General features: G+C 50.6%; 4 protein-coding genes across 4 annotated transcripts; 1 reads left to right on the top strand and 3 right to left on the bottom strand.

Annotated features, from left to right (window-relative positions):
* Positions 1-60: 60 nt before the first annotated feature.
* Positions 61-3833, bottom strand: vpr-18 (Minor extracellular protease vpr; the record flags this gene model as incomplete). Its single annotated transcript, XM_037317034.1, has 12 exons — positions 61-960; positions 1035-1053; positions 1115-1217; positions 1276-1697; positions 1765-1904; positions 1958-2037; positions 2104-2301; positions 2359-2498; positions 2554-2696; positions 2756-2880; positions 2935-3685; positions 3738-3833. The coding sequence occupies 12 exons, from the start codon at positions 3831-3833 to the stop codon at positions 61-63; spliced, it is 3117 nt and encodes a 1038-aa protein (XP_037185216.1).
* A 3589-nt stretch (positions 3834-7422) lies between these two features.
* On the bottom strand, positions 7423-7923 carry ACOT13 (Acyl-coenzyme A thioesterase 13; the record flags this gene model as incomplete). Its single annotated transcript, XM_037317033.1, has 1 exon — positions 7423-7923. The coding sequence occupies one exon, from the start codon at positions 7921-7923 to the stop codon at positions 7423-7425; it is 501 nt and encodes a 166-aa protein (XP_037185211.1).
* A 1147-nt stretch (positions 7924-9070) lies between these two features.
* On the bottom strand, positions 9071-11326 carry CGCA056_v001772 (uncharacterized protein; the record flags this gene model as incomplete). The annotated part of the gene is made up of 4 exons (XM_037317032.1): positions 9071-9977; positions 10042-10141; positions 11039-11138; positions 11234-11326. 4 exons carry the CDS (start codon positions 11324-11326, stop codon positions 9071-9073), a joined length of 1200 nt encoding a protein of 399 aa, XP_037185210.1.
* An 868-nt stretch (positions 11327-12194) lies between these two features.
* On the top strand, positions 12195-14124 carry INVA-1 (Beta-fructofuranosidase, cell wall isozyme; the record flags this gene model as incomplete). Its single annotated transcript, XM_037317031.1, has 2 exons — positions 12195-13686; positions 13745-14124. 2 exons carry the CDS (start codon positions 12195-12197, stop codon positions 14122-14124), a joined length of 1872 nt encoding a protein of 623 aa, XP_037185213.1.
* Positions 14125-19575: the final 5451 nt, after the last annotated feature.

The following is a 19575-nucleotide window of genomic DNA, read 5'->3' as shown; positions in this document are numbered from 1 at the left end:
GAATGATGAAGCATCGATCCCATAAATCCCCAAACCCCTCCCCCCAAAGATATTCCACTCTCAAACCATGAGGCTCACCGTCGGAGCTGCGCTGACCGTCGCAGGAGAACTAGCAGTTGGCGTGTCGCACGCCTGCGGAAGATCCTCGAAGTTGAAAGTTACCTGCCGACAGCCGCTCCGAACTTCCGGGCCGCTGCGGATGTGAACGTAAGCCTCGTTGTCTTCGGGATCTTGGCAGTCGTAGAAAGAAGACTTCGCGTTGGCTGTGCACAGCAGTTCGGTTCCCTGTCGCGCGCAAGTAAGATACGAGAACGCTCCCGATATCTGGCCAGGCGTGTACATGTAGATTAAGCTGTTATTGTTGGAATGCACAGCTGCGTAGATGTCCACTGGTGTACTGCGCGAAATGTCGCGAGTCTTGAGGTAACCTTCGTTGGTCAGGGCCCACTCGAAATGCGTACCGTCGCCGCGGCGGTCGTAGACCAAGAAGTCGGAGCTCAACATGAGACCAAATCTGCTGGTCTCTGTAGTAATGCGAGCCGTGAGGTTGATGGGAACGGACTCGCCGCAGACAGCGATAGGTGGGAGTGGCGCAGCGGAGGTGGGTGCAGTGGTTGAAGTAGAAGTAGCCGTCTGAGATGTGGTGGTGGTGGTGGAGTTTGATGGGGGCAGCGCCTTGAGGGTGAACCAATTGGACAACGCTGTCTGCCAATCATCCAAGTTGGAGCGATCACCATATATCCGCAAACTCCTGGCCAGGATGCGGTATTCACCGGGTACCAGAGTAGTGCCCTGGCTGATGTTCATGGAGCCATAAGCAAACATCCTCCCGGTGGGAATTCGAGGTTGGAACAGAGCTGGGAAAACACGTTCGGAACTGGTCATGGATCCAAACCACTTGTTCTTGCCTGGAATAGGAGGGTGAACCCAGTCCTCAGGCGTCCAGTCCTTGGCCACATACTAGATAAACAGACCACAGTCAGCCACAAGTGTCCATTTTCGAAGTTCTCCATGCTGGGATGTCGCTGACTTACATCGAAACTCTGCTCCTCACTGGCCCAGCTGTTGGTATAAAGAGCTGCCGGCTGTTTCTCCCATTCGCCAATGGAAATACTCTTCTCCGTCAGGGAAACCAATAAGACTGTCCGAGTTCTTGTTCTGGATAAATGATGGCGTGTAGAGCCACGAGTTCTGCGAGTAAAGAGAACCCTTGACGCCTAAACAGAAGAAAGACAGGTTAGCAACACAATCGAGTGACAGAACTGCAGATCGTACCCATATAGGTTACCCGGACGTCTTCTCCGTTGGAGCCCCAGAAATGAATGTTTCCACCGTACACGGACATGAGCCCGTAGACGCCGTTGTCCGGTTCCGTGAATGACGCCGTTATCTCAACCGTCTCACCTGGTCCGACTGTGACGCTTTCGGTTGACAAGGTCACCGACGCGAAGTAACCGGCGATGTCGGGGTTTGTGTCCACGTATTTGGTGCTGATCGAAATCGCTTGGAAGCCATTCAGATTCTGGTGGGTAGCATTGTACGTAACCACCTCTTGGCCTCTATTCGTGAGCTTGATTGTGTGCACGCCGTTGAAGTGCACGGTGTCGTTCAGGTTGAGGTTGGCAGGCGAAACGAACGTATCGTACTCCACCGCCCTGACGGCATCAACAATACCAGCCCCAATTTTGGCCACGGGACTGTAGCCGTGTAAGCATATGGACTTGTATGAGAGGTGAAATGTGGCAATTTCGGCTGAGAACTTACGTGTAAGCAGAGTTATCGTTTCTCGTGGAGACGGGCTGACCGCTGGCGATGAGCCTTTCGTGCACCAATCGTGCGGCGTCAGGACCCCAGCCAGGGCGGCCTCCCTTGGACCCTAGGACAAGAGCGGCAACGCCGGCAATCTTCATCTTCGTCAGTACTTGCGATAATTTCGCCGTGGAATTTGGACTCATACATAAGGAGTTGCCATGCTAGTTCCCGAAAGTGTTGCCCACTTCCCAAGCTTGAGCGGATATGTGGAGAGGATGGTTGCGCCTGCGGGACTATGTTAGGAGACATCCGAATGAGAAGAGCAGCATGTCTGCAAAGGCTTTTGCCTACCGGGCGCGGCGATCTCTGGCTTCATTCTGCAATCCAATGTTGGACCCCAGGAGCTGAACGCACTTATTCTGACTCCATTGGCGTCGGTCCAACGATGAGAGACTGGTCTAGGGTTCTCTTCAAACTCGAACGTGACAGTGATGTTGTTATCGGAGTGTTGCAGCAGCCATTGCCCGTCCTCGTAGGTAATTCCGGCCACTACGCGTCGCGATCAGCTCTCGCAGTCATGAAAGTTTCGACATGATATCCACTCACATCCTTTGGCTTGAGCTCCAGCATCTTGGATAAAGCGATTCGGAACTGGTAGTCCCTCGCCCTGCTTGCCGTAGTAGAAAACCCACTCGACCCGACCCCAAGTAATCAAATCCATTCTTGACCAGTCACAGTCACCCTGTCTGTAACATGAAACATTAGCAAAGCTCTGAGCAGGATCTTTGTGATCAAACACACCTTTGCACCAAAACGTTGCCCTTGGGAACTCTTGGCTGGGTAGTCAAAAAGTCGCAAACGTCACGAGTTCGGACATCGGGATAGAAGAATGCACCATGATCGCCGACGAGATCGAAGGGATGTCCGCTAGGTTCCATGTAGACCTACATCGCAAAGGCTGGTCAGCAGGTGCTATCTTGCACTGTCATTTGGAGGACTGTACAATGTCACGAGTTGTGCCGTTGGCCGATCGCGCCTTCACTGTGTACACAACACGGTCACTCTGCTCAACACTTCCGACCGTTGTGGTGCCGAAGCTGTTTCCCAGGTTGGTGGTCCAGAAGGGTCCTAAACGTGGTCAGTTAAGGCTGCGGTGTCAGGAGTTGGAGTTGGTACACGTACCAGCGCTGCCACTGTTTCCGGCGGCGGCAGTGACAACCACACCTGCGGCCTGAATCTTCGATACCACAATGGATGCAGCAATGTAGGGAAAACCAAGCGCCGAGCCGAGAGAGGCAGTAATCACATTAGCTCCTTCTTCAAAGGCTCTCAAGAAGCCAGCAATGACAACGTCTTCGGTGGTGCCATCTTCGCAACCGAAAACCTTGTACATGCGAAGCCCCGCGTTCGGCGCCACACCCGGGTTGTACTCGTTCTGGCTTGCGATGATGCCAGCAACATGAGTACCATGGCCCGCACAGTCCATCGGATCCGAGTCCGGGTTGGTCGGTCCCCCGGGACTGTAATCGTCGCCTGCCAGATCATAACCGCCTTCAACCTTGAAACCGGGGCCGAATCCTGCGCCGAGGGCAGGATGGTTGTAGTCAACACCACTGTCAATCATGGCGACGATGACGCCGTCACCTTTCTGCCCCTTCTGGTGGACTTCGTTCACCCTGGTGGTGTTGTGCGGCGACCATGTGGGCCGGTCGGAATTGGAGATCACAGCCTCTGAAGTGGGCGGAATGGTGAACAGTCCCGCGGGCCAGACCTGGGAAACGCCCTCGATAGCCTTGATCTGGTCAACTGAAGTGGAGTTCGCATCATGCACGTCGACTGAGACGCCACGAAACAGGCTGGAATCGAAGGTCAGGGCCGGCTTCGTGTTCTTCTGGATGTGCGACGACACGGTCGTTGCAAAGCCTCTGATATCCTAAAAGTCGTCAGCGTTCATGTATACCAACTCGTCTGTCCTAGGAACGTACGATTGTGCCGTCTCTTTTGAAAGTTGGCGACCGCTCCTTCTTCGAACAGGACGATGTACCGGCTTGGAGCGGCCACTGCCGCAGCGAGAGCAGCATCATTGCCTGGCACAGTCGCGCTCTGGCCTATGCTCGCCAAAGCCAGCGATGCTGCTAGTGTCGAGAGGAGCTTTGCCGCCATGTAGCTCTGCCGTAATGAGAATTACTGTGATGATGAAGAGCAGACAAGAGAGCGTCGCAGAGAACGACAAGGATGATGAGGCACAAATGCTATGGCTCGAATCTCTGCCTGTCTCCCAAAGCGTATTTGAACTCTTGAACTCGTCCATGCTGAATGAAGAATCGTTCTCGGAGCTTTCCATGCCATGTGCTTCTTCTCGGCGATGTCGGACTTAGGCGCAGTCATGATACGACGAAGCGACTTTATCCCACCTAGATCCTGCATGATCCTAACAATTGGACATGCAGACGGAGAGGGGCATCGAGGTTCAGTGGTGTTGACCAGCCGCACGGCTGCATGTGCGTAAACCCAGCTATAGATTTCAGGCACACTAACTTCTTGGCCCGAATGCAAGGTAACTATGCCGGCGAACCTCCTGTTCTGGAAGGTCCAGACCACTCTTATTACGGAATAGAAAGTTCTGATGAGTACATTGTGTTTGTCACCCATGAATGAATGCTCTTGGCTTAGGTAGAAAAGTGGTAAAATGGTGCCATTTTATGGTTATTTGTGTGCCAATTCCCTGGTTTCTAGTTTCCTGATTTTGGTACAAGGGATTGCGGGATGCCCCAGATAATGAACCAAAACGGTAGCAGTCAGGATCCGGCTCAAGTTGTGGTAAGAGGCGCCTATGAGAATTTGGGGTTGATACATTCGCTCTCATGTAGGCCTAGGTAGTTTAGAGAATGGTTATCTCAATTATGCATCCGTAAATACCTACGTGGCGGGGAGTCAGTCGTGACTAACGAGAAGCTGTCCAAGAGTGTGTGCGCGCTGAGGGGCTCGTTTCTCGCGCCAAATGCCTTTAATTCCTGTTTCCAGAGTAAAAAGAAGGAAAGAAAAAGACAACAAAAGAGAAAATCGGCGTAACATTTGAAACTTGACCGAGGAGCATGTCAAGCGGCAGCATGCAACTTGGAATTGAGGACATTTCGGACCACCTCGGCCGGTATGGGTTGCTTCTGCAAGCATTTGCTAGCCCCAGATAAGTCGCCATTCTTTGTGGGCATCAGCGTAACCGAGAATCCAATGCCAGGATGGCTGTTCCGGTATGGTCCATGGATGTGATGATGTTGAATTCGCTTGTCAAATGCTGTACGGGGATGCTAAGTTTGATGTGACTTCTGAGGAGTTCGGCACATATCCGAGGGTGATCCCGAGCCTCACCTGATCCACCTAGATTGATTAGATGTGATGATAAAGCAAACCCCTGGAATTAAGGTTGAGCTATTTCTTACCCACGAGCTGCCCGTTTTGGACCAACAAGTGTGCGTACCAGGACCCTTGATTGCTACCCTCACATTCTACTCTTGGGCCACAAACCTGCATTCGACAGACTCGCGTTCATGGCACGACAATAAATCGGAGGGTATTTGAGTTCTCAACCCTGCAACGCGAGAATCCATTCTCCCGGCTGCAAACGCTCCCTGTTATAAGAGTTGGATCACAGGTACCCATGTTGCATCCGAAGCGTTAATTTGTACGATGACCCACCTCCTGTGATGTTTCCTTGGTTCTACCGTCTCGCGCCTATTCAGCCTAATCTTGCACCTTGCGCCGCTCACAAAAGGGACTTCGTACGGTACCTATTTAGAGGAGGTGGCATCAAGAACCAAGTCTTAAGTACGCATCCCGCGCATTCTGTTGTGTGATGAAGCAGAACAGTCTTAACGGGAATCAGTCTCCTGACGATAAGCAGTACCTAATAGATCTTGCGATGGTAACTCCACATGTAACACACTAGCTTCGTGTAAAATCATGTCATCCCTGGAATCTACATCACTCGACGTAGGTTGGCGGCAGGAATCTGCTACGTCTGCCGTGTCTTGGACGGTCTGGCGTTCCGGTAAAGTGATGGTGTCGCAAATCGAGGAGATTTATCGCGGAGCTCCTCTTCGCCCCTCTCCCTACTGGGTGTATCGTGCTGCATGTCTAGGGGGCTCAGGCAAGGCTTTCCGGGCTCCCAATGCTGGGATGAACACCATCCCACCGGATACGAGTGGAACACAATCCTTAGCATGCGGGGCTGCGACCACTAAGAAGGGATAACGCGCTTTGAATTTTAGCGAATGGCCAGTGCTTCAATGAGCCGGTAGAATGAGAATGTCGCTGGAGGTATTCCATTAGTTTGCCCCCATGCAACCGGGTTTGTGCAAGTTAGAAATTGACCAGTATATCGTGTTACAAGATTGTAGCTGAGATCTCGGCTGAACTTTCGCCGTGATTTGATAGCTATTCCCTAGTTGTCGATGATGCAGAAAGGACTATGTCAAGTCTTTGTGGAGTGGCAGGTTACTGGCACCCCTCCATCTAAAGACTTACACCGGTTGAGCTGGCATTCGGCCTTGGAAAGTACGCATGTGCTTCAGATGAGACTATGACACTCAACACAAGCAGGTCAATCCTCTTACCTGGGCTGTTGGGTTCATCGTTCGAGCAAGGCTGAAAAATGCTTTTGTTGGCGGAATGTGTTACTGAACATTTTGAACAAATCATCAACGCCGCATCTCGGGGTTGGGACTTCGAGGTGCAAGGCAGACACAACACACATAACTTCCTCAGCGTCATCATATACCCTTGAATACACAATCTCGAAGCGACTTGCAGCCAAACCAATGGATCCCGAACAAAAGGGTTTGTAGATCTATGGACTCTCTGTAGGGCCAACAGGAGACTTGCATGTCCTCTGTTTTAGGAAGTGAGCAGAGCGAGTAGGTTTCGGCTCATTAGGTGCTAGAAAACAAATGAGGAATGCAGACAGATCGCGAAGCTGATGCGTTGAAACAACCCGCCAATATACCAGCGCATTCGGAGATTGGGTGTTCAAAGGCGAATGCAAAGCTGAGCTAATCAGACAACATGATTTCGGAGTACATAGATAAGCATACAGTTGGATAAAAGAGAGAAATCCAATAATGACAATTTTCTTTTTCAACTACGAAAGGAAAATCAAATACTTTCCGTGAATAAATTGGTAGCCTGAAGAGACACGAGTTCATCGCTCTCAAGCTCCAAGGACCTAAGTACCCGCAAGCCTGAGACGACGAAGTCATCAGGCTCATCTCCCGGCCGCTGGATCATTGGGTCGGGTCAAGCGAGTTTGTGAGGCAAACTTACGTGGCCGACGGGCTTCAGAGGGGGCAAGTTGCTCAGTGTTTTCACGTCTGGGACCGTAAATACTTACCATTTGGCAGACTGCAGGAGGAATGTCTCAAATGGCAGCATACCATTCTGGAGCGCACTTGGCCTGCCCTGCCCAATAGAATTTGGACCAGATGGATGGCTTCCAAACCCACGACCGAAGCAATGATCATAGATATTTTCTTATTGAATATCTCTATTGGAGTAGTGTTTGGAGGTCTTTGTGATGTTTAGAAGAACCTCTACGTAGGTATGTTAATGGTCATGAACTCCAGTCCATACACCCGCCAGTCGTTCATCTTCCTCCCTGTCAGCTACAATGCCGAATTACCTGCTACGCACAAACTTGGTGTGTCTTCCATTCGCCACAGTCGCGCCCCTCGATCCATCAGCGGCAACCTTGTAAATGTTGACATGCGTAAACGCCAAGCTGCCTCCGACCTTCTCAACCTTGCCCTCAATCTCAATCTCATCACCCAGCTTCGCACCAGACAGGTAGCTGATGTTGATGTCAACGCTCACGCCGGTTGCCTCGCGCAGGTCCCATGCTGCAATGGCCAGGCCGCCGGCCCAGTCGACGATGGTTGCCGAGACGCTGCCGTGGATGCTACCGGAGGAGTTGAGGTGGTTGGCGGTGACGGGCAGACGCGCAACGACGAGGCCGTTGGAAACGTGGGTGAGCTTCAGGCCGGGGTTGAAGAGGAAGTTGTAGATGGGAGAGGCGTTGCAGCGGGTCTCGATGTAGTTCTGGATGTGGGCGAAGGCCGCGGGGTCGGATTGCGCCGGGACGGCGGAGGTGGCTGGGGGTTGCGATGGTGTTGTCGACATTTTGAATGGTGGAAGGATAACGCCGGAATATTCTGTTGTTTTTGGCGGCTTGTTTTTTGAGATTGGCCGTTTGGAAGATGCGCGGTTGTGAGTGAGGTTCAAAAGGTGCAGGTTGTTGAGTGAGACAAGATGGGTCACGTGTGCCGATTGAGGTTTTTCTCCGGCGGGCGGAGTCCGTCCGAAATCGGCGTTTGCGGCCCCACAATCACCGCCAGGTCGCGGTCCGACCTGCGAGACTGGCCGGCGATATGGATTGCGATGGCCGATGCTCTCGGGGACGAGCATGCGGAGCAATCTGATTTCGCGCTTAAAGGGATGGTATTATGATTGATTCTAGTTTTGAGTCTTGCTTCAGAAGACGTATCGAGTTCTTCGGAGCACGCATACAGCCGCAGCAGCCAGCTGCCCCCTCATAGTTCCCCTAGGACAGTCACGAAATTTCCCAAGTTGTGTCGTTGGGAAAGCGGGTATGCCGATGAAGAAATTCAGAAGTTGAAAAGGCTTGCTGACTGTGCTTCGGTTTTGGTGTTATTGACGTCAGATGCGAGAAGTTCTCAGATCGCGAGGTCCTCATAGCATTCGGGGGATGACCCGACGCCTTCTGTGTCTGAGTCAAAACCACGACGGAAATATGCTCAAGCGACGCCGCCATGACTAGGAAAGGCGTCGAAAACACGGTTACACCACCAGCCCGGCTTATCGTCCGCTATAAAAGCCCAGGCGACATTTCCGCCGCGGATCTGCAAGATGCCATCGTAGGGACGGGCCAACAAATAGCATGCCAAGTATCGCCCGGGAGCACCCTGCCATGCCACGTTCAAGACAGCGGCTGTTTCTGTCGGGAACTGTCCCGATTAGGAAAGGTTTCGAAGCGGCGCCCCGGGGATAGCCTTTCGGGCAAAGTGTTCGCTCAAAATATTCGGGTGAATGACAAGCGCGCGGGCAGTGTGCGGGGGCCAGTTGGCGGTTTCAGCCTTTGCCATTGTCCAAGGATGGGAATTGTAAGCACTCGCAGGAAAGGAAAATAGGACAGCTCTCCATTTTCTTTTTACCGAAGATTTTACCCACTGCCGAATAATTTACCCTGAAAGCCAAATCATAATCCCCGTCCCATCTACGCCCTGACGATCATTGGTGCAATTGCTATCTACATAACAAGCGGCATATGCACGCCGTCATCCCATGGCGGGTCGTCCGTCGCCATCTGGGGAAATTCCAGGCCTGCCATGAGCTGCACGAATGGCTTGAGGAACGGATGCTTTCCCTTGCGGAACAGTGCGAATAATGCGAGAAACCTGTTGAGGATTTCCATCACTTGGGCTGTCCTCGAGGCCGCCCAGTCCATCTCGATGGTAGGCATTTGGGTTACCCATCCGGATGGGTTGCTCGTTGACGAGTTTGAGTCTAGAGTTCCACTGATGGACGTAGCGCAGGAATCATGGTCCGAGGTGGGTATTCCGAAGTCACCGGCAAACGCGCCGCCATTTGCCGGAAATGTCTGCGCAATTCGTACGCAGTTGCTCGCGATGTCATACAGCTTTTCTGCCAGCCCGACTCCGTGCGTTTCTAAACAACGGATATCGAAAAAATCGCAGGCATCAATTGTCTCGGCGGCGATGTCGATAGCGTAGTCAGGCCGTAGCTCCACGTTGGGGTCAGATAGACTGGTGAAGCCGTGGCGGAAGGCGAGGTTCCAGAGCATGTTGCGGATCCAGTGTCGCGTGAGCAGAATATCCGCGTGTTGGGCACCTCCCTTTTCCATGGACGGACTCGCTTCTAATGGCTTACTATATCGTCTTAGGAGCTGCACCAGCTTCTCTGCGGATATGTGATTTGTAATTGGGTCCAGGTTGCAGTCGGACTTCCAGCATCGCACCACCGTCTCGTCGACGAAGTCAATCTGGTCGATCATGCGACCTAAGCCCTCAACGGCTAAATCTTCCACAGCTTCTTCGGCCGATGAGACACGCTTGATGAGCCTGTGGAAAGCCATGATATCCAGACCCATCAGGCGAGGCATTTGTAACGTAGAGCCTTGTTGCAGCGCATATATCCTGGAAATGGCGGTCAGTGTCCTGATTCCGTTCCGTCGCAGCACTTGACGGGATGCAGACTCACCTTTCCACAAACGCCAGCGCCGTTACCGTTCGTACTCTCCGATCCATCTCATCAGGGCTAATGTTACCATAGCTTGATGGATCATGCAGTCTCATAATCTCTGCCAATGTGAGAGCCTCACGAAACCGCACCGTTGCGGCATTATGATTGCCGCGGCAGAATTGACACCCGAAGAGGAAGAAACTGGTCATAACGGCTTCCACCGAAGGATCTTGCCCAAAGTCCGCCCCTCCGTGCTGCTCTGCTACGTATGACAGTACGGATTCGGCTAATTTCAGGCGATCTGGTAATAGAGGCTTATCTTGAGCGTGTATTGCCTGGAATAGTGTGTAGGCGCAGATGCTGTGCACCAAGGCGTTGAATTGACGGTCATATTCATGCCGACGACTCCTGAGATTTACCAGCAAGAATGACCTCCTGAAGAACGGCATGGATAAATGAAGTCGAGCTAGGAAAATGTTGATGAGTTGTGATATCCGGGCAGGACCCAGCGGAGATAGGTAGGCAGCGCTGAGAGCTGGCGATGAATGCTTCGGTGAAGGTGGCCGCCATCTGAGTTGAGCGTGTGCTAGTTTTGGTGATGGGTTCATCCGCACCATGGATAGTGGATCCGAGGTGTGAGACCGTATTGACTCCGGTAGGTTGTGCATGCCAGCTAGCGAGAAATCTGGAAATGCTGCTGGTGTGAACTCGGGAACTCTCTCCATCGGTACTAGGCTTGTTGATGGGCGTCGATGTGTCTCATTGTCGTTGTCCAACTCCACGATACTGGATTGGCCGAACCAGTCCCCACTAGCTGCTGTAAGACCGCCATCATTAAAGCATTGATGAGTTGACGGCACGAATCGATGTTCGCGCCCTGAATCAACCGATGCGTTTTTACTGTCGAAAGTCAATTCAATTGGTGTTTGACTGTCTTGAGATTCTTGCAATCTTCGAGCCGCCTTTTTCTTCGTGCGTTGCGAAGAATCTTTCGTGCCGCCTTTTCCACTCGTACTGCCGTCAGCTGAAGCCTTGAACTTGTACTGCGGCCTGCGCTGGTACGAGCAGGTGAGCCCCATGTCGATGCATGTCTTGCACGGGATGGTCCTTTCGCACTGTACCGGAGCGGCATATCAGTATTAGTGCCAGGCCGGCGGGATATACATAGCCGGGCCGGGTGGCTATTGACGGGCGGCCTGGAATCTCTCACCTTGACTTTGCGCACGAAGCAGTGGTCGCACGCGCGTGGCTGGAGGACGCGCGAGAGGGTCTGGTCCAAGACGATCTGATATTGATCGCCCATGGCGAGCAACAAAACACGCGACGAACGTCAGCCGGGGCGCCGTCTTATGGTGCTGACTGGTCGCGACGTTGGGCAGACATACCGCGTCGGCCGGGCTGCATGAGGTCGGAGAGTAGTGCGGGATGAGGAAAGTTTCGCCGCCTCCGCACTAAGAACATGGGGTGCCAGTGCGGGCATCCCGCTCCGTGCTGAAACGCTTGACTATTTTCGATTATGCAATCAGGGAGGCCCCTTCTTTGTATTGAATGGCGAGGGGGAAAATCAATCACGCACCGTGAACAGAAAACCTCGCGATGTAGCGTCACCGTCGAGCAGAGAAAGCCAGAGTCGGGCGAAACAGAAAGTTGGACCGCAAAAAAAACAAGCTTGCGGAGCCTTCCCCGGGTCTGCAAATCCGCTCAAAGTCCGAACCATCTGCAAGTCCAGTGTGATTATTGCTAGCCGACGGAAACGTTAGCAGCCAACCAACCCCTGGTCCAGTAGGCCCGATAATTCTGCAGCGTGCCCCGGGTTACACAACATGGCAATTCAACGGCAACAACCAGTCACGTTCCGCGGATACACAGTGCACACCATCCCGGAGTGGTCACTTGCTCCTTGATTCTGGGCAGACGTTGTTTGTTGCCACAGGTTGAACTATCGTTGCGAAGTGGCTCAGCTGTCTAGGTGGAACGTGATCGGCGACTGTCCGAAAATGGCAAGTTCAATTTAGCGACGATTGCGGCGAGCAGCTCCCGCGCCGATGGGGGCCTTTCAAAGCAACATGCCAACCTGCCGGAAATATCAAGCGGATGTTCGCATCAAAAATGCCCTACAGAGCTGATGTTTCTACTTTGATATTTCAGATTCGACAATTGGACTTTTGGCCATGTCATCAGAGCAGCCGAGCAGTCCTCCTTTTGTCCATCCTGAATCCTCAGGGAACTCAGCTTCAGAAGGGGGTTCATGTGTACACTCCAGATCCACCTCTGTTTCAGAACCCGACGACGGTGACGTCTTTCTCAACAAAGAAGATGCATTCAACAAATGGAGGCCGAAATTCCACCTGATTGCATCGAAGGGATGGCTCAACGACCCGTGTGCACCTGGCTACGATCGTGCCAACGACTGTTACCACATCGGCTTCCAATGGAACCCAGATACTCCTGAATGGGGCAACATCAAATGGGGGGCCGCAACGTCTCGCGATCTGCTCTCATGGGATGTCTCTGTCGAACCGTCGATCGTCCCGACCGAAACGGAAGACCAAGGTGGTGTTTTTACGGGATGTCTATCGCCTGTTGAGCTTCGTCCTGGGGAGATGACGACATTCTACACCTCTGCCAGGATACTCCCTATTCACCACACGTTACCTTACAACTATGGATCAGAAGGATTAAGTCTGGCAACATCAACGAATAGTGGGAGGACTTGGGACCGCCACGCAACTCCGATCTTACCTGGTCCACCGACAGATCTCAAGGTGACGGGATGGAGAGATCCCTTCGTTTCGACATGGCCTTCCATGGCTAAAGCTCTAGGAGACTCAGAGGAGACACTATATGGCATCGTCTCCGGTGGACTTCTTGGCCAAGGACCGACTCCATTTATCTACCGACTTGACAGTGAGGATATTACGAAGTGGTCTTTTCTTTCGCCTCTAGTATCACTTCCTTGCAACTTCTCTCAATCACCGAGATGGTCAGCCGACCACGGCGCCAACTGGGAAGTGACAAACTTCCTCAGCCTCCAGGATCCGGACGACGACAGGACGCATGACTTCCTGGTCATGGGAGTTGAGGGTTTGCTAGCTACGGAGAAGAGCAGAGGTCGCTCAGATTTTGACAAAGACCACGGTCAACTCTGGATGTGCGGGACTATCGAAGCACACGACGGACAACCTAGGTTGAAGCACCTGTATGGTGGACCTCTTGACCATGGAGCCTACTACGCCGGCAACTCTTTCTGGGATCCAAAGACAAATCAACGGATAATTGTGGGATGGGTCGTTGAGGAGGATCTACCGATCGAGTTGAAGAGGCGACAAGGCTGGGCTGGTTTCCTATCAGCCCCACGAGTTCTGAAGATTCAGAGACTGAGGAGAGTGACGAAGTCTCTTGTCTCGTCTCTTGAAGAGATATCATCCATCGGTCTCCGCCAGGACGGTGTTCAGGAAGGAAGCGACGAGCCTACCTTCGAAGTAACAACACTTTGCGCCATCCCGGATGACAGACTGAGGGGTCTGAGAAGGTCGATACATCCGGTCAGATCAGGAGATGGATTCATCTTCCCCCAGGGATGCTCAACCCTAGAAGTCGTTGTGTCGTTCGAGATTTCACCTCAACTTGAGTCGGCTGGACTAAAGTTCACTTTTGCAGGCAGTAAGTATTACTCTGCCCCTCTTGAGAAAGATGCATGGTCGCTGACTGAAGTGCCCAGATGACGCACAAGAGGCAACTATAGAATTCGATCCTTCGACTGAGAGAATCACAATAAAGCGAGACCAGTCAGCAAAGGAGTCAGGAGTTGTCGTCGTGGAAGAGACGGCGCCTCATACACTTTTCACGTATGTCGACGAGTCGGGCAGTAACACGAAACAGGAGCTTCTGTATCTTCGAATCCTTTTCGACGTCAGTGTCTTGGAACTATTTGCAAACGATCGCACTGCCATCACAACACGCTTGTACGCTGATGTGCCGAGGCTAGCGGCGATCGAGCCATTCGTGCATCAAAAGCCCTGCGCACAAGCAGGTGGTGGTGAAAACAGTACATCGATAGCACTACATAAGTTTTCGTGCTGGGAACTGGGACTTTACTGATAGATGTTCACCAAAGTCAGCAATTTTATGATGATGACCATGATTCGATGCGCTGATTGAGAAGATCCAACCTTCGTAATGTATATGACTATTGTGAACTGCTTGTTACCTTCCCTCCTGTCATTTTGTAATAATCCAGTTACCCAAGATACCTTCCGTGGAGCTTCCTGAGTCGTTTGTCTTCCTATATAGCCATCCTCTTGTGTTCCCTTCCGGGACACCCTCATTGCAGTTTTACACTTTCTTTTTTGGCACTCCGAGGTTAAAAAAGATATCTACTTGCGCATTATAAGTTCGCAGTTCTTGAAGGGTCTTTCTATTCAGATCGAAAGGGATTATGCATGCGGTAACGTGGAAATAGTGACAGCACAGCCAATAAGAAAGATGATGGGGACGAGAACCGAGATAACCATATTAAACGTGGGAGTCATGCTGTGTCCCGATCAGCCAGAAATATCCGCCTAAATAAAAGGACGACTACTGCGACTAACACTCACACGTGATTAGACACGCTTCTTCCTCTGCAGCGATTGGAAAAGAACTCCTTCTCGATACATGTATACTCTTTCTCTGGGGAGATGATACTTACTAGGCACTGTTAGTGAACTCTGGGCTCGCCATATGAGAAACATGAAGACTGTATGAAATGCGCCAACAGACTCCGACATCTGTCACATAGATAGGTGAAAGCATTATCCCATCGAGGACGCCATTCAATCCTGAAAACAAGACATCATTGGCTGGCCCTCGGACTTTCTATGGAGTTAAGTTTTAAGCCTATGAGGACCCCAAAGTCCGTCAGCTGGATGCATCATGTGCCAGCTTGAGGATTGCATGAGGCACAGTTCATGGAGATGCGTCATTGGCCAGCCTTACGTATCCGCAGCACTCCATGGTGTGCACACCTTCCCATAGCCTCTACGAACATGTCATCAGCTCGTAGGCAGGCTGAGCAGGCTGAGCCGATCTAGAAATAAATCTGTTACGGGGTTAACAGGTGCGTCTTCCCCCAAGTCCATCATTGCCGTTCCACTGTTATCAGCGAGAACCCGGATATAGAAGCTTCCCTGTCCTTTGTATGCACCTGTCAATCCCTCTCTCCAAATCTTTCAACCAAGCCGGCAATCTCGTATCGTGGAGAAATGCCTCCCCATAGTCTGAGACCGACCAGCGCGTTCACCGCTGACGTTGCACGACCACCACCTAACGGACGTGACGATCCACTTCTTAACGACTCTGGATCATTGACAAGTGACGAAGATGAGCCACCGATGCGATCATCAGAGGATAGACCACATCGTTCACCACCTTCGGTTTACAGCTTGATCTACGAGATTGTATCTCTCGTTCTTGCGGCAATCGCACTCTTTGGAGTCATCGTTCTGCTCCGAACCTACGATCGCAAGCCTAACCCCCGTTGGTCATTGGGGTCTTGGAGTGACAGTGTAACGCTTAATGCAATCATCTCTGTTCTTTCGACGGTGTTTCGGGCCAGTTTACTGCTCCCTGTTACGAGTTGCATTAGCCAATTCGGATGGATATGGTATACGCATCCGCGCGGCCGATCTCTAGATGACCTCTGCGCATATGATTCTGCCAGCAGAGGATCTTCCATCGGAAGCTTGTTGTTGCTATTCAAGTTACGCTCCATGTATGGTGTAAATTCTCAGTATTACTGTCGGGAGGCCAACTGACCAGTATGCGGCAGACATTTGGCTAGTATAGGCGCTTGGGTAGTCTTAGCAGCCACGGCACTTGGTCCATTTTTCCAACAAAGCGTCACGTTTATATCCATCTCCAACATCGACCCGCATTATAGTCCCAATGCAGAGGCAGTTACTTCGTATTCTTGGGGCGGCGATCTTGTAGGTTGGGCCGAGGTTGTCAATGCTCGTGAGTGCTTGTACCTCATTGCATTACAGGTTTTGTTTAACAAGAATCCAGATAATTCCATCCCTTACGACATTAAAGCGGCCATTCGGGCAGGACTGCTGGCTCCAAATCCTCTCTCAATTCCTACCCCGCCATTCATATGTCCGACTGGAAATTGCACGTGGGATCCCTTTGGTACTCTTGCTATCAGCTCAACGTACCACAATATCTCCTCTAGTGTACACCTGGATCCAGAAACTCGTCTCTTCTCTGCACCGAACGATAAGATCATTGATGATTTGCTGAACGGATCGTATACTTTAAGATTCGGTATCGATTCAACCTTGCCTAGATCGGTGTCGGAACTACTGGAGCCATTCGCGGAAATGACCGCAACAACAGCTATAGTTCAGTGGGTAACCCCCTTTCTTCCCTTCTAACTTTTCTTCTTCGCAGTTTGCCGCCTAGAGGCGTACCTTATTAACTGCTGTATAACTCTAACGGGGAAATATATAGAGGGAGCGTAACCTCTATAGCTAATTTATAAAATATATAAAAAAGACTTTTAAGCTATTTAACTAAATAGAAATAACCCCCTATTATACTATAGCTTAAATTTTAAACCCTCTAAGACAAATTTTATATATACTCCCTATTTAATTAATATAGCCCTTATTATTAGCGATATTATGTTACGGTCAGCTATCCGACAGTAGGGTCTGCTAACAGAAGCTGGGGATTGACACGTTATAACAGTACACGGGGTCGTGGTCTGGGTCGTAGGTCGTAGGCTGATAGTAGATCAGGTCTTCAGAGGCTAAGGTGATCAGTCTTAGACTCAACAAGTAATTCGCAGTGAAGGTAAGCTGAGAGTATCCGTGAGGATGAATACTAAGTTGATTGCTGAAGAGCTATGGAAGTCTGACCATGAGCCAGGCTCAGGTCATACTATATATAAGTCCTGCACAGTATCTCCTGTGGTGGCTATGTAGGATATCCGTGCTATCCAACATATCCATCTTTGCCCTGTATCCGTGCTAATCCCGAAGTCACGTGACCTGTACCATAGTTCTTCCTTTCCCGATGGTTCCTGGTTACACCTGTGTTACTGCTTACATATGTTCTGCGTTTAGCCGCCGAGATGCCAGGCGGGGCTGTTCCAACGTGTCATGCTTGTCGGGTCGTAATAGCTTAGTTATATCTTTATAACTAAAAATAACGATATAATATCTCTATACTTCTTTATCATATATATTAAGTTCTTAGAAAACTTTTAGAACTAAGTTCTCTATTAAGTTAAATAGAGATTTAAAAAGATCGCTAAAAACCTAAAAAATAAGAATCATATAAAAGAGATTAATAGGATATTTAATAAAAAGTATAGCGAATAGCTCTAAAAGTTGATCGCTATTATTACCCTTATCTAAGTTATAATATAGTAGTTAATATTACAACCCGTTATGCATGGATAACAGTTGACCGACCCCACTGTTACGACCGATGCAGTTGGTCACTGTAGGCTCGTAACTATATAGTGCAGAACAGGGGACAATGACAACAGATTTGTTATTATCGAAGCTTTTGCTTTGTGCCACAGTTGGTTGCCCTGACCCGCTCGTAACACCCACTTAGGCGTCGGGCGGCTAGGACAGGACATTTATACTCTGTAGGATCATGGGAACAACAGGGACTCACTTAGAATAGAAGAACTATAGTATAAGTCACGTGATGATAAGAAGGACCAACAAGAGATAAGCGGTCCTGACCTAGGACCGACATGAAGAAAGCGGTCCACACCTAGGGACCGCTCAGAAAGACATCAGTCCTCAGAATAAGGAGATTACCTTAGACTGTATATAGTATGACCCTGAGCCTGGCTTATGGTCAGACTTCCATAGCTCTTCAGCAATCAACTTAGTATTTATCCTCACAGATACTCTCAGCTTACCTTCACTACAAATCACTTATTAAGTCTAAGACTGATCACCTTAGCCTCTAAAGACCCAATCTACTACAGCCTACGAACTACGACCTACGACCACGACCCAGTGTACTGTTAGAGCGTATCAATCCCCAGCTTCTGTTAGCAGACCCTACTGTCGGATAGCTGACCGTAATATTAAAGAGACTAGCTTAGGTTAGGGTAGAGGAAAAAAAGGTCCTTATATTCCCTTTAGTTATACAAAAATTCACAAAAGATTTCTTCACAAACTGGTTCAGTGGGTAAAGGAAACCCCTTTGCATATTAATCCCAAGCAGTTTAATCCAACGATTGAGGCTTTCAGATGCGCTATATACTTTTGCCTAAGAAATGTGCGGCCAAGCGTCACGAATGGAGTATACTCGGAGGAAACTCTTGAAGAAGTCGTGCGCGCTGAGAACGCTCAGAACGTGACCAAATTCAAGAGCAACGGAACGACTATTGCGGATCCACACATTGAATCCTGGCGCCTTGCTGGCTTGATATATCGCCTCAAACAGACTTCGTCGAACGCGAATAGTACCTTTGTCGTGCCTCACAATGGATTTGTCGCTATGCCAAGTCAATTTGGCATCGATCCAGACTTCTTAAAAGGCACGGCAGGGATAGCCAGTGCCGCCGATCAACTCATGGGCGATAGTATTCCAGCTATTCTTTACAACGCCAACGATACAGTTCTTGCGATACAGAACATGGCGGATTCAGTCACAACTCAAATGCGGATGAACAGGTCTATTGTAATTCGAAACAAGGACCCAGTACTGTCACCCGACCAATCCGTGCGGGGTAACGTCTGGGTTCAGCAGCAGCTTGTCATCGTGCGCTGGGCGTGGCTTGCCTTGCCTACAGTCTTGCTTCTGTTATCCACGCTATTTCTAGTCGCTGCCTTCCTAGAAACACACAGAAGCGGTGTCGGCCTGTGGTTGTCAAGCCCACTCACGCTCTTTTTTCATGCACGTATTAGTCACGAAGAACGGCAAGCTCTCGTAGATGTTGGTTTTGAATCACTCAACTCCGTGGAGTCGATGCAAAAGGTTTCCCAACGTCTGAGAGCAAAGATACCAAAGGGTTCTGCTGGGAACATTGAAGTACGCATCAAAGAAGATGCGAGATGCCAAGAGGAGGTTGAGCTGGCGCATCTGCGTGGCCCTGGTTCGGCCGACGGTTCAGAGGCAGACAATATGAGGGAACCGACTGGCCGGCTAGTGCTGGCCGCAACACCAGCAAGACCTGGAAGAAGCAGTAGCTTGGCTTGAGGGCAGGATCACACGAGCTATGGCACAGAAAATCGTTCTCGCTAGAATTGGAAGGGGCGTGGGCGCTGTGAGCACTTTAATACGCCTCTAAGCTACGGGAACAACGCGTCAATACATTGAGCACCTTGAATCAGGGTAATAGATATGTACCCTGTGATCAGCGACGTGTTTCATTACTAGCTTCTTGTATCTCGACACTGTCGACTAACGATCATGAATTATGAGCTCAGTGAGATCAAAACTGATCATCAGTGCATTTTGTGACCACCGCCGTCCTCCCTCCCCTGATACATTGTAGTCGACCTACGGTCTACACGTCCAGTTCCCTGGCAAGTCATTTCA

This window comes from Colletotrichum aenigma (genome assembly GCF_013390185.1).
Source record: "Colletotrichum aenigma strain Cg56 chromosome Unknown KSG_Cg56_contig01, whole genome shotgun sequence".
Classification (NCBI taxonomy): Eukaryota; Fungi; Ascomycota; class Sordariomycetes; order Glomerellales; family Glomerellaceae; genus Colletotrichum; species Colletotrichum aenigma.
Note: the sequence above shows the minus strand (reverse complement) of the source record. Positions and strands in the feature narration are given on the sequence as shown.